Raw genomic sequence first — 16,352 nt, 5'->3', positions numbered from 1 at the left:
TTAGTTCTCACAGTGGCTCTCTTTCTTCCCGTTCTTTACCAAGAAACTCGCAACAGCTGATGGCGGCCATAGACGCTAAATACTCCAACGTTGAAGATTTTGTGACCTTGTATACTTGTGAGGAGATGGTTGCTACCTTTCGGCGAGAATTTCATTTTTCTAGATCTGTCAATAAAAAAGATGTTATTTTGGAGGCGTGTTTTGAGAAAGAGACGGTTAACATGGCCTCCCTAGATGACTTGCCCATCCCCTACTTCTACCTAAACCTCCCCGTTATCCATGATTTAAGGGTTATAATCCCGTTCACCCTATTTGAAGCGAAGTTTCTAGCGACTGCCAACATCGCTCCCTCTTAGATTTCTCCCAACTTATAGAGTTTGTATATGGCCTTTGAAATTATATGCCAGCGTCTGGATGTTATCCCTACCATATGGATGCTTTTTTTGCTTTTACGATACCAAGGCCTCCCTAGATGACTTGCCCATCCCCTAATTCTACCTGAACCTCCCCGTTATCTATGATTTAAGGGTTATAATCCCGTTCACCCTATTTGAAGTGAAGTTTCTAGCGACTACCAACATCGCTCCCTCTTAGATTTCTCCCAACTTATAGAGTTTGTATATGGCCTTTGAAATTATATGCCAGCGTCTGGATGTTATCCCTACCATATGGATGCTTTTTTGCTTTTACGATACCAAGGTTGGTACCAAAGGTGACTGGGTGAATTTTAGAGCTTTATCAGGAGGAACACTATTCAATCCACACTTAATCAGCCATTATACAATTTCACGAAGAATGCAATGCAACATTATTGACTCATGCATGTGGTACCAAAACTTCACTGATGACTCAGTCTTCGTTCTCTAAAGATCCCCACCAATAGGATCGATTCCTGCTTGGAACCAGAGCACTTCACAATATTGCCCTCAATCCACACTATGGTATTTAGGCCATCACTGGACCAATCGTCCTAATCAACATTGTTGGACCAATGTCCTAACATATGCCATGAGTGCATAATGCACAACAACACAATAAAACATGACCACTACTAGTCAAAACGCATCATCATCCATGTGATCATTATAGTATCATCACACGCTTCATAATATATACCTCTTTATCATAACAACATCAATCCATCATAGTAAACATACATCATATTCCATCAAAGCATAATCACATCAATTCATCACAAGAAGCATACATCATGTTACATCAACGCATAAACACATCACTTCATCTTAGCACAATCATTAGAAAAATACATCTTATGGTTCATTTTATTTTACCAAAGTGTATTTCATCGCGTTATCTTTCCAACGCTTTGAACGATGCATCAAATGGACTTACGATTCAAAAGTTATGGCCAAACAATTTCGTATTACAAAATTTTGGGAGCTGACACGGCCACCCGTGTCACTCCGAGCCCAGAATTCCATTTTTTTCACTTTTATGACACCACAATCCAGGGGGCTGACATAGCCGTTTGTGTCAGCTGACACGGCCAGTGTCAGGGCCCAGAAAACCATTTTTTCTATGCGATTTTGTGTAATCTCTTGTTTTTCAGCCTTCCAACAGACCCCAAACCCCAAGTTTTGATCTCCAACAACCCCAAAATACGTTTTATCATATGGTACTCTAATCAAGGGAAATAAGCACTTCACAACCTCAATTTATCATCTCTAAATCACTATTAACATACTCAAAGTCACAACTCTCAAACAATCAATCCATGGCATGATAGCATGGTAGTTATAATACTTTTCATCAAGATCATCATACCAGACAACACATCATACTAGATATCATATGCATCAATTCATGGCAACAACTTCATAATTGCATCATTTCCAACAAAATCATCATGTTATCATCATCAATCAAAACCTCAAACACAGACCTACAAATACCTAAACCCATATCAATCATAATGACAAGAATTACACCCATTACCTTAGATTTCTAGCTTTGATTCTTTTACCAAGCTATACGATTGACTCTCTTCTCTTTGTGCCCTAGCTCTCTTTCACCGTTTCTTCCAATTTCTCACGATCGTACAAAATGACTCTCTCTCTCTCTCTCTATCCCTCTCTCTTTCTTTCTCTCTCTCTCTCTCTCTCTCTCTCTATATATATATATATATATATATATATATATATATATATATATATATATATATATATCTCCTTCTTTTACTTAGTTAACTTTAGGACCCTTTCTATGATCTTCCTATTATGCCCTCACACAATTCTCCTAAATATTTATTTCATTATTATATTATTAATATTAATCTAAATAATATAATATAATTATTTAAATCAAGGTCATTCTAACTCATCCTAATTCAACTACTACCCCACATACGTCACACATCATTCTTCACATAATTTATACAAATTCATCAATAACTCACAAATAATCAAATAAATAATTAATTTCTAAAATTTGGGGTGTTACACCAAGGGCTTGGAATCTGGAAATTGATTTATTTTCAAGCATCAGGGGTTTAAAAAAAGTGAAATGGAATATGGTGTGCATGTACAACATACCTACGATATCAATGTGATTTTGGTGTGTTTTTATGTAGATGACATATTGCTAACATGAAGCTGTACTTTTGAGATAAACAAGTTCAAAAGGATTCCGATGAATGCTTTTGACATGGATGACCTTAAAAATATGGTATATTTTCTACGGATGAAGATTTTACGCTCTGAAAAGGGAATCATTGTTCATCAACTGAAATCTAAACTTGATTTGCTGAAGAGATTCGGTATGATGAATTGTAAATCCGTAGTCACACCTGCAGAAACAAACCATAAGCTGGACTTTAATCTAGATGGTGATGAAGTAGATGTTACAACCTTCAAACTATTGGTTGACTCTCTGATATACATGTGTAACACTAGACTTGACATATGTTATGCTCTTGGAACGATGAGTAGGTTTATGAGAAAACCAAAGTGGTCACGTTACTAAGCTGCAGTCAGAATCCTCAGATATATATATATATATATATATATATATATATATATATATATATATATATATATATATATATATATATATATATATATATATATATATATATATATATATATAAAGGGAGCTATGAAGTATGATACTCCCTCTGTCCCAAAATAATTGTCATAGTTGGTCATTTCACACGGATTAAGAAAATGTGATAAATGAAAGAAAGAGAATAATATTTTTACCAAATTATCTTTGTTTACTATTGGTGTATTCAAATTATCATAAATGTAGAGTGAGAGAATAATAAATTGATAGTATTAATTAGATGGTAAAGTTGAATGATAAAATTAGAATTGTATTGAAAACTAAAAGCGACAAGGGACAAATAATTTTATAAGATGTGACATTTATTTTGGAACGTAGGGAGTATTATGTTTCCATCTGGAGTGTCAGATGACTTTGAGCTGATATGTTATGCAGACTATGATTGGTGTGGAAACAAGGTAGACATAATAAGTACTACATGATACATATTTATATATCTAGGTGCTCCCATTTTTTGGTGTTCCAAGAAGAAACCAGTGGTTGCATTGTCAACCTATGAAGTATAATACATTGTTGGAGCATTGTCTGTGTGTCAAGCTGTTTGGCTAATAAATTTGTTGCAGGAACTGGAGTTCAAAATGACCAAACTAGTCAAGTTAATGATAGACAACGAATCTGCTATAAGTATTTCCAAAAACCCAGTGTTGCATGGGAGATCAGGTTCAGAGTGGAGTGCTTGAAGTTGTTCACTGTAGCACTCAGAAGCAACTTGTAGATGTTTTGACCAAAGCGATTAAAACTGAACACGTTATCAATTTGAGGGATGAAATTAATGATGTTGTTGATTTTAATTGGCTGAATATTAATTAAGGGATGTTGTTAGTTGTAATTCAGATTCAACATTGTAATTAGCATTTATTTGCATTTCATCTATAATATAAGAAAATAAGTGGCTCTGGTTTTTACAAAATTACCCATCCTTACTTTTTGTACACCTATTAAAATTGTTGGTTTTTTGGTCTATCCACACAATTGTCCATTATATCTTAATATTTTATTCAACTATATTATAACTTATTTTCACCATTCTTTCTCTCTCTTCACCTTTTTAGTTTTCTACCCTAATCTCTCTATACTTCATTTACTCTTAAAAAAAAATGATATTTATGATCCACAAAATTTTAATAAAAAATAATATAAGGGAAAAAATTATTATTGATCTAAATATTTATGTATACAAAAATTTACTATTTATTCAGATATTTTTGTAAATGATACCTAAACATAAATAATATTTGTATCAGAAAAATCTATTATTGATCTAAATATTTTTATATAAGAAAAATATTATTTATGATTAAAAAAAATTATTCAAAAATGGTATACAGGAAAAAATCTATTATTGATCTAAATATTTTTTATCCAAAAATTTACTATTCACTCAAATATTTTTATAAATGATATCTAAACAAAAATAATATTTGTATACGGAAAAAATTTATTATTGATTTAAATATTTTATATACGGAAAATGATATTTATGATCCAAAAAAATTTATTCAAAAATGGTATACGGGAAAAAAATCTATTATTGATCTAAATATTTTTATATACGAAAATTTACTATTGATATAGATATTTTTGTAAACATTACCTAAACATAAATAATATTTGTATACGGGAAAAATCTATAATTGATCTAAATATTTTTCTATATGAAAAATGGTGTTTATGATCCCAAAAATTTTAATTCAAAAATGATATGCGGGAAAAAATTTATTATTGATCTAAATATTTTTATATACGAACATTTACTATTGATCCAGATATATTTATAAACGATACCTAAACATAAATAATATTGTATACGGGAAAAAATCTATAATTGACCTAAATATTTTTCTATATGAAAAATAGTATTTATGATCAAAAAAAATTTAATTCAAAAATGGTATACGGGAAAAAATCTATTAATGATCTAAATATTTTTATATACAAAAATTTACTATTGATCCAGATATATTTATAAAGGATACCTAAACATAAATAATATTGTTTACGGGAAAAAATCTATAATTGACCTAAATATTTTTCTATATGAAAAATAGTATTTATGATCCAAAAAAATTTAATTCAAAAATGGTATACGGGAAAAAATCTATTAATGATCTAAATATTTTTATATACAAAAATTTACTATTGATCCAGATATATTTATAAACGATACCTAAACATAAATAATATTGTATACGGGAAAAAATCTATAATTGACCTAAATATTTTTCTATATGAAAAATAGTATTTATAATCCAAAAAAATTTAATTCAAAAATGGTATACGGGAAAAAAATCTATTAATGATCTAAATATTTTTATATACAAAAATTTACTATTGATTCAGATATTTTAGTAAACGATACCTAAAAATAAATAATATTTGTCTACGGGAAATTTTTTTATTGATCTAAATATTTTTCTATATGAAAAATGGTACTTATGATCCAAAAATTTAAATTCAAAAATGGTATACGGGAAAAAGTCTATTATTGATTTAAATATTTTTATATAAAAAAATTTACTATTGATTCAGATATTTTTATAAATGATACTGAACATAAATAATATTTAAATACGGGAAAAATCTATTATTGATCTAAATATTTTTATATACGAAAAATGGAATTTATGATCCAAAAAAATTTTATTCAAAAATGATATACGTGAAAAAATCTATTATTGATCTAAATATTTTTTTATACATAAATTTACTATTCATTCAAATATTTTTATAAATGATACCTAAACAAAAATAATATTTGTATATGGAAAAAAATTATTATTGATCTAAATATTTTTATATACGAAAAATGGTATTTAGATCCATAAAAAATTTATTCAAAAATGGTATATGAGAAAAAATCTATTATTGATCTAAATATTTTTATATACAAAAAGTTACAATTTATCCAAATATTTTTGTAAATGATACCTAAACATAAATAATATTTGAATACGGGAAAAAATATATTCTTGTCTACATATTTATATATAAGAAAGATGATATTTATGATTCAAATATTTATGATCCAAGAATGATATAAGAGGAAAAAAATTTTATTGATCTAAATATTTTGATATACGAAAAATTTATTATTGATCATAATATTTTTTCATTTTAAATATTCTATTTAAAATAAATATATTATGTAAATAAATGCGCGTATCAGACCAGAACCCGTGCGTATGCACGGGTTTGTTACTAGTTTGGTTTAAACTTCAGTTTATTTTAGATGTTAGCATATAAACTCAAAGTTAATTGCATTTGTAACCGTATTTTCTGATTTGAGAAATAGAGATTGAAAGTTTATTTATCACTCTTTCTTGTGTATGTTATTTTCTTTTATTTTCATCTTCTTCAAACTTATGTCCAAACCTTACCCTCTTTAATTCAGTAGATCTTTCATGAATAATTTGGAAAATGTCTCATTTAAAGATAGAAAAATAGATAGTCCAAAGAAATAAATCCAGTTGTTTTCACAATAAATTCTAATGAAGAGACAAACAAGTATTCTAAATACTGTAATTCAATCTCAGCAACTGCAGATACATGAATCTGGATTTTTCTCCACCGAGGTGGGGACTACTTTTACGTGTTCTAACTTGGAAGGAGAAGATTGAATCGGCAATACATTCGTGGCTGATTCATGCATGCAAATGGAATTTTATGTGAAAGGTTTGTACATGATGTGTCACATTTGAGAACATTTGAGCACTTCAGCCCAAACAGTTACATAAGCTATTATGTTTCCATCCATATTAAACAACGCCGAGCAAGCATTTATCAGAATGTCAGATTTTTTCTGTTTCAGTTTGGTATTTAGTGTTCAACATTATCTCATTTATAGTTTTTGAATTCCTACATATATATCTCATTTATAGTTTTTGAAAACCCCTGCGCAACCATTTATCAAAGCAAAGTGTGAGTTAACTATTTTTAATTCAGTCTAATACTCTTTATTTGAGCTAGACTTCTACTATAAATTTTATTTAATTATAAATAGTTATTGTAATTTAAAAAATTTAAATATATTTATATGAAGATTTAATATTTAAGAATAAATTCTAATGTTTTAACTTTAATATAAAAAAATGCGTAAAACTATTATAATAAAGAAATTTTTAAATTTATATCAAAAAAATAAACCTACAAATTGAATTATAACAAAGTATTTATACTTTATACATGTTACTTTCATTTTTGTTTGTATTTTAAATAAATTTTACATTCTTTAAATAGTGAAATATGTATTAACACATAAAATAAATTATAATTAGGTTAGCCATTTCATATGGCGCCTATGTATAAGTGGTTACACATAGAAGCCATTTCAAATGGCTCCTATGTGTTAGGGCTTTTTTTTGGAAAAAATACTCCATTCCCTTTTATTTTGCACACATTTTTATGTTTCGTTTATCGATTTTATCTCCGATTTTTTCTGTCTGCCGATTTTTACGAGGGATGGGCATGGCTGATGTGAAGACACCCCCAGATGTACGTACGTAGTAATGTAAAGCAAAGTTCATTAAATAAAGTTGTTACACAATAATTGTTACAAAGTTGTTACACAGTTGATAGTCCTAGGGCATACAATTAAACATGCGTTGAGGTTGTTCCACAACTAGGACATTTTCTTTTATTATGCCTTAGCTGACAGCAAATGCTACACTTTCTTTTCATTTTGTCACGAACATCCATTTTGGTTCGAATACGAGTACTATTGGGGAGACCCTTTTTCTTTCGTCGCATCATGTTATTATGCCAAACTACTTCCCCATCATACTCAGGCCAGTAATCCTCCTTCGCTATCACTGTAAATGCGACATTGTATACCTCGTGCAAGGTGTCAATCTTGTAAATTGGAGAAAGTAGTGACAATGCATCTCGGTGCGCATATGCACATGCGGCTAGGACATGTGAGCAAGGCATACGAAATGCTTGCAACTTTCCACAGTTGCACCAATGGTCATTTAGTAGAACCCTATATTTTTGTCTCGGTAATCCTTCATTGTGGTCAATTGTTTCTCTAACACTGAATGTGCGATTGAATCGATCGAAAGCAGTAACATGATGACTGTTGGCCTTTGTTAATTGTTCTTTCAAAAATTTCATGCAACTCTCGCTGAATAGTTCTCCCGATTCTCTAACAGCACTCCACCTCTGACCTCTTGTTGAGAATAGCGAAGCCATCCTAAAGTAGGTTGCTTCCACCAGTGCAGTAATAGGGAGGTTTCGAATGCCCTTAAAAATACCATTCATGGATTCCACAAGATTTGTTGTCATGTGGCCCCAGCGTACGCCGTTGTCATTAGCCCTAGTCCATTTCTCCCTTGCAAAGTTATCAATCCAGCTTCCCGCATCTGGATTTGACAATACAATTTCACTCCGATAATGTTGGAATGTAGGTTGAGTTAACGCATATCCTGCATTCACAAATGTCTTCCGAAGGTGGCTATATCCTTAATCTCTCGCATGAAATTCTGGGCAATATGTCGAATACAGTATACATGCGTTGATGCTAGGTGTTGCCATCCGTTTGTCGGATTGTTATAAGCACTTTCAATGGAAGCATGCCATCCTTTTAACGACTACTTTTATTATTTTATAAAATTTGTAACAACCTTAATATAAATCAAGATGATGGAAGTGGACAAGCATCCATCACATTTGATCATTTGAATGTCGTTGAAGAAAACTCAAGTGATGTTGCGAGTCGAGTTACGACTATTTGAATTTGTGTTATCTTGGAAGGAACAAAGTTATTTTGTGTTATCATGAATATTTTGTGTTATCATGAATATTTTGTAACTTAAAATTTGTTGGAACAAATTATTTAATTTTTGAGTGCTACATTAGATGATTTTTGATGTATTTTGGATACTTTGAATTAAGTTAATGTGTTGTTTTATAATTTAACTGTTAACTTATTGCATTGCATGGTAACTTATGAAATGAAAGAGAGAATTTTAATTTTTTTAGAAATGGGCCAGTTTATGGCCGGGTAGCCCGCAGCCTAGACAAAGCTGGGCCTGGATAGTAAAACTAAAGCCCATTTAAAAATTGATATTTTAGACTCGACTCTGAAAAATCCGAGGCCCGCATGGACCGGCCCGTTTAAAGCCGAGTAGCTCATATTCCCACATCAACATACTATTCATTCATTCTAACATTTAACCTCATTGACTTAGATGTAGAATATTAACCTTACGGATATACCTCATATTCGCCTATTGCATACTCTCATCATCGTGCTGGGGAGATTATGTGGCAGATTCCATCAGCAAATCACCAATTTCTCAGCATATCACCAATTTCCTATTAGTCATCCGAATACTTCATTCATCATAATTATCGGTTTTGATTTCCTTGTCTCATTTCTAGTCAAACAACTACGCTTTGGAATAGCGTTGATCCATCCTTGTTGATTGTACAAATATATACCTTCATACTAACTGAAAATAAACGTGAATTATAGCCTTTACACATCAGATTGTTCCCCATTTTCATTTTTAAATGAAAATGTATCGAAGTATCAAACATGATCAATAATCAAATCAAATAATGAGATAGCACAATCATTCATCAGCTTTTTCAATGCAACTTTTGGAATGGTGTCCCTACCTGTTTTGAGAAAGTTGAAAACAACTCATACCTGCTATATGTTTGTTTAATCATGATTCAAAATTGAAGCTAGTGTAACATGCTTATCTGACAGAAAATTTTAATCAGCACACTTTAGTTAACCTATTCTCTATCTCTACACTACTATCAGAATTTCATTTATAAATTTTGCAGCATCATATATACAGAATCACTAGCAGAAAATGATTCCTCTAAGCTCATTTTTTACTATTGTACTAATAGCAGTTTTATTTTCATATACATCTTCTGCAGTTTATTCTACTAGTACTCATGAAGATAATTTCCTTCAATGTCTCTATAGTTATTCACATAACTCCACTTCTTCAATCTCTAAACTTGTGTACACAAAAACCAATTCCTCTTACTCATCAATACTTCAGTTTTCAACTCAAAATCTCAGATTTGCAACACACACAACACCTAAACCCCTTGTAATCATCACACCTCAAGAAGTTTCACATATTCAAACCATCATAGCCTGTTCCCAAAACCATGGCTTACAGGTTCGAATACGAAGCGGCGGCCATGATTTCGAGGGTCGTTCCTATGTTTCTGAAGTTCCATTTGTCATAATTGATCTCACAAACTTTAGAGAGATTGAGATAGATGTAGAAAACAGATCTGCTTGGGTTCAATCTGGTGCAACAATCGGTGAGCTATACTATAAAATTAGTCGAAAAAGCCGAAATCTTGGTTTTCCTGCTGGAGTTTGTCCTACAATAGGTGTTGGTGGACATATAAGTGGCGGCGGATATGGAACCGTGGTGCGTAAATTCGGTCTTGCAGCTGATAATGTAATTGATGCTCAGATAATTGATGTGAAGGGTAGGTTTCTTGACAGAGAAGCAATGGGTGAGGATCTGTTTTGGGCTATTAGAGGTGGTGGAGGAGCAAGTTTTGGTGTTATAATTTCATGGAAGATAAAGCTTGTTCAAGTTCCATCAATTGTGACAGTGTTTAATGTTCCAAGAACATTGGAACAAAATGCAACAAAGCTTGTCCACAAGTGGCAATATGTGGCAAGCAAAATTGATGAAAACATGTATATTGGTGTTATCTTGCAAAGAGTAAATTCAAAGTCAAAGTCAAAGTCAACAACAGTTCAAGCTTTATTTCAATCCTTGTTTCTTGGTGGTGTAGATAAACTCATTCCCTTGATGCAAGAGAAGTTTCCAGAACTTGGTTTGGTTAGAGAAGATTGTAGTGAGATGAGTTGGATTGAGTCAGTTCTTAACCTTTATGGATTTCCTAAAGGAGAATCACATGAAGTGTTGCTCAATAGAACACAAGCTTCAAAGGATATTTTCAAAGTAAAATCAGATTTTGTGAAAGCTCCCATTTCTGAAAATGGATTAGAAGGAATATGGCCTATGTTTCATGAAGATGGTGCCAAAGATGCATTCATGTATCTTTTTCCTTATGGTGGCATAATGGATCATATTTCAGAATATGAAATTCCATTTCCACATAGAAATGGAAATTTATACCAAATTCAGTACTCAGCACATTGGCATGAGGTGGAAAAAATGAAATTTGATTGGATTAGAAAACTTTATAGTTATATGGAACCTTTTGTTTCAAAGTCTCCAAGAGGTGCATATATCAATTATAGAGACCTTGATATTGGAGTGAATAACATTAAGGGATACACAAGCTATAAGCAAGCTAGTGTTTGGGGTGTTAAGTACTTCAAAAACAACTTCAAAAGATTGGCAAAAGTGAAGACAAAAGTTGATCCTCTAAATTTCTTTAGAAATGAACAAAGTATACCTTCTCTTTTTACCAAGAGAGGCAAATAGAATTTCTTGCCGTGATTTCTCTTTTAGCGGTGGCTTCTTCCAAAATCACAGTACATTTTCACGTTTGCCATGAAGCTACCTTTTGTAGCTTTTAAAATTCACGTTTGAAAGGCTCTTGGACGTACGTTTGGTGGCTGAAAAGCCAAACCAAACAGGCTAATTGTAGAATTTCTTTAGCTGTTGTGATGTTTCTCTATTGTATGTGTATTTTTTTTTTTAAATGAAAATTTAAAGAGTTGTGTAAGCTTCATTAGGAAATCTCAACAATCTCCATTTTTTTATGAGTTCACTCGATGGAAGATTAGAAGACACAATCAAATTACAATTACACTTATATTAGGTGAAACCCAAAGCGAATCTGACCTATATTCCAATTGAGTAGTTTCATATCCCAATTTTCCCCCACTCTATTCATATTGTTAGGTTTTAGTTACTTTGTACTTTGAAGTTCCATATGTTTAATTCATAGAATTCATTTCCATTTGTTAAAATCACCTGTATCATATGACCATTTCTAAGACATTGATTTTAAATCGTATGATTGTTTTTAAAAAGTTTCAGTTCTCATAATAACTAAAGTTCTCATTTGAATCTCCCATACTGGATTTAGCCATCAAAATAAGCATAGCCAAAACTTGTTTCATATTTGACCTTGTTCGTTATTATTATTATTATATTGATTTATTATATACTAGTCTGTATACCCGTGCAAGGCACGTGTTTAAATTGTATTAATTAAAACAATTTTGTCTAACAAAATATATAACAAAAATATAAAATAGAGATTGGTTTAAATTTTGTTTTGTTTTCTATAAGTTATAAAAAATACAGTTCAAATAATATAATAAAGAGTTATTATTTATAGATTAGACACAAAAGGTAACAAAATAATATAATTAATTCATTTTTGAAGTTATTCAGTAATTAAAAATTAAAATTAAAATAATATAATAGATTAACTAATAAAATTTAGTATTTTAAATATATATATATATATTCTAAAAACTGATCATATTGTTTGTGTAAAAATGAGATTTCACCGTAACTTATAAATTGAAGCACACAAATCAAACTTATATAAAAGTGAGGCTTCATGGTTATTAAAAAAAATTAATTGAATAATTATTTACTATAAAGAAACAATAATTCTGTAAAAATATAATAAATTCATAGAAATAGTTATTAATCAATAACCATTTTAAAAAGACATAAATTTAAAAAGCCTTAGGAATACTATCCAATTTCCAATCCAAGTACTCAAGCTTGATTCTTACTACATCACATCATTGGTTCCTTGCAATAGCTTAACTACAATAGCTATAACTGGCTTACATCACACCATTGGTTCCTTGCAATAGCTTAACTATATACAATAGCTATAACTGGCTTGCTCTCCTGATTGGTTGCTAACACATAATCAACGGCATTGAAGCTTTACATGTAAAATATAAAATGTGTTTTCTTAGCACTCAAAACGGCAACACATTTTTAGCATTCAAGATATATGACTCATATATGGAGCAGAAAATGAGATCTATCTATGATTTAAAGAAAAACAATTTGGAGACAGATGTAGAATAGTCAAAATAGATTAAGAGTTACTACAATAAATAATTCATATTCTCAGGAATGAAATAGAGTTTACTATTTCATCATCATCTACTTGTGTTGAGACTTAGGCTTTGTTTGGATTGATGGAATCGGATGGAGCGGAGCGGAATGGAATGGAATAAAATGATATTCCGTTGTTTGGATAATTTAAAAACGGATGGAGCGGAGCGGAAAGGAGTGGTATGGATTCCATTCCATTCCATCACTTACCACCATATTCCTTCCCCTCCGATTTGGGCGGAATGAACAATTTGTCTTATTCCGTCCTAAAATTTCCAAACAATGGAATGGTACATTCGTTCCGCTCCGTTCCATTCCGCTCCATCCCACTCCACTCCGCTCCATTCCGCTCCGTTCATTTTGTGATATCCAAACATAGCCTTAAGTTCTTGTACTCTCTCGTCCGTGTCTCGTAAAGCATTTCCGTAGATGTTGATCAAATGGGAAAAGGAATACAAAATATGACTTATAATAAAATTAACTTTGAAGCCTGTATTTTAGTGTATCATATGGCACATAAGTTTGTTTATGATATTACCTCATCAACTTCTTCAGGAGAGATGATAAGTGGTGGACATATCATGAACATATCTCCAACTACACAAATTAACATACCATGTTACTCACACTCTGCTGCGAAATAGGCACCTATTCCTGTAAAAAAAACCTCACAGAGTCAGAACAAACTGGTAACTATGCTCACAAAATTAAACAATTATACAATTATTAAAACAGCTTAATTAAACAATTATTACATAACACTTGAGATAAAAAATATATATATGTGATGGATCTTACAAATAACTGGTTTAAATAGGAACAACCCAAAAAAACTTCATTTAGCGTTGAGGATGCGTTATGCTATCGTGAAGAACATTCTCTATCAAGGTGAGGTTGTTTGGGATAAAACCACAGGATCTAAAAGGGCTGATGAAATTTGGGCTGAATATATCAACATGAAAAAGAAAATTACTAACAGATTAAATCTGGGCTGAATGTGTTGTATTCTTTTCACACCATAGAAGTCTCTGATGTTAGAAATAACATATACCAAAAGCATATACCAAACAACGACACAAGTGATGTTGTCTAAGCTTCCTGGAGTATGAGCTTCTTTAATAAGTGATTTAGATGCAACTTTTGCATCAGTCATACTATGTAACACTGCATCCTGAAAAAGATAGAGAGACTGCATAAGTAAACAAAATCCTAAATTTCAATCATAAGATTCCCATAGAAAAAATAAACTAAAATTACACAATTTGCATTTTAAGTTTAAATAATCAATCAAAATCAAGTTTTTGAGACAAAAATAAAACAAAATTTGCAAGAACTGCAAGGAGGGAGGCGTGAATTAGCAAAAGAGAAGAGGAAATCAACAAATTTCGAATTGCAAGAACAGAACAGGAGGGAGGCGTGAATTGGCAAAGGGGTTTTTTTACCTATTTATAAACCCTAAATCCGAAGGCTGCTCATGATGAGATTCATTGGAAGGTTGCATCGAGAAGAAAAAAATTGAAGAAAAAAAACGCTGCATCGAGAAAGGCTGCATCGAGAAAGAGGAAGTGTAAAAGGTTGCATTGAGAAGGAAAAATTGCAAGAATATGAAACGCTGCATCGAGAAAGAAGAAGTAAAAGGTTATATCGAGAAAATCACATTTATAACAGTTAATTTTTTATAATGATTCTGTTTTTAAAAAACAAAATATATAATAAAAAACATACCATATATATATATATATATATTTATAGTAATGTTACCAAAAATAGAAATATTATAAATAGCAAAGGCTTTAGAATTGCGCCACTTGTAAAACTTGCCCAAATACTCCTTTAGAAATATTATGATGTATGATTTGTAAGGGTAATTAAGTCTTTCTCAGCATTTAGTATTTATACTTTGGTGTAACCCTTACTCTTTCAGTTTTTGTTCATTCTATTGAAACCCTAACTCAAAGGGTGTTTTCTCCTTCTCTATGTTTATATATATTTACTATTGTTAACATGGTATCAGAGCTCGGTTTGATTTCGGATCTATCGTAAAGTGGTCCATATATTTTTAAGGTGTTTATTCGGTGAAGTGTTGGTCTTACGGTGCTTTCATTGGAATTTTTTGGCACTGCTCATTGGAATTTGACGGCATGGCTTCTTCATTGGTTTGGTAATGTTTATTAGATAGTTCCTTGCCTTTCTTTACTGTTCCATTAAAATATTTTTGGGATAATCATCTTGTGGCATAGTATTCAACACGTTGTTCCTGCTTTGTATCATTGGCTAGTGGGCTACTTTGTTATTCCTTGTTTCCTTGTATTTTTACGGTTAAAAAAAAGGTGAGTTACATTATATTTTGATACAGTGATCGAATTGTTTTCCTGGATCAATTTTATTTGATATTTTGCTCAAGTGTGGTGCTTTGGTTATCTCATAGTTGATTGCAATGAGTAATGAAAAAGATGACTCTCTTCAGTCGGTTAGTGTCCAACTCATTGGAGACAATTATTCCTATTGGAGTTATGTAATGAAAAAAAATTTAAAAGGAAAAAGGATGTGGAGTTATGTTGATGGAACCTCGGTTAAACCTACAGATAAAAAGGATGAAGCAAAATATGCAAAAGAGTTGGAAACATGGGATGTTAGTAATTCGAAAATTCTTACTTGGATCAATAATTCTGTTTCTCAGTCAATAGGTGTGCAACTAGCAAAATATGATACTGCCAAGGAGGTTTGGGACCATTTGAAACGTTTGTATGCTCAATCTAATTTTGCAAAACGGTATTAGTTGGAGAGTGATATTAGAGCTCTCAAACAGAATAAGATGACCATTCAAGAATTCTATTCAGCGGTGACTAATTTGTGGGATCAATTGGCTCTTATGGAATCAGATGAATTGAAAGTTTTTAAAGCGTACACTGATCAAAGAGAAGAGCAACGTTTGGTTCAATTTTTTATGGCACTTAGGGAGGATTTTGAGGGACTTCGTTGGGGTATTCTGCATCGTAATCCTCTTCCCAGTGTTGATTTTGTTTTTAATGAATTATTGGCAGAAGAAATTAGACTCAAGTCCCACTCAAATTTGATTTCAGATAAAGGAGTTCTATCCACTCCTCCGTCTGTTTTTGCTGCTCCATCTATGTCAGTTATGACTGCTGATGGCACTCATATGCCATTAGCAGGCATTGGTTCTGTCTCCTCACCTAATTTTTCATTTTCTGATGTTTATTT

At 31.4% G+C, this 16,352-nt stretch overlaps 1 protein-coding gene across 1 annotated transcript; it reads left to right on the top strand.

Moving 5' to 3' along the window:
- Positions 1-9,792: 9,792 nt before the first annotated feature.
- On the top strand, positions 9,793-11,795 carry LOC131607717 (tetrahydroberberine oxidase-like). Its single transcript, XM_058879686.1, has one exon. It carries the CDS (start codon positions 9,903-9,905, stop codon positions 11,517-11,519), a length of 1,617 nt encoding a protein of 538 aa, XP_058735669.1. The 5' UTR covers positions 9,793-9,902; the 3' UTR covers positions 11,520-11,795.
- Positions 11,796-16,352: the final 4,557 nt, after the last annotated feature.

The sequence above is a fragment of the Vicia villosa genome, linkage group LG5, assembly GCF_029867415.1.
Source record: "Vicia villosa cultivar HV-30 ecotype Madison, WI linkage group LG5, Vvil1.0, whole genome shotgun sequence".
NCBI classification, from domain to species: Eukaryota; Viridiplantae; Streptophyta; class Magnoliopsida; order Fabales; family Fabaceae; genus Vicia; species Vicia villosa.
Note: the sequence above shows the minus strand (reverse complement) of the source record. Positions and strands in the feature narration are given on the sequence as shown.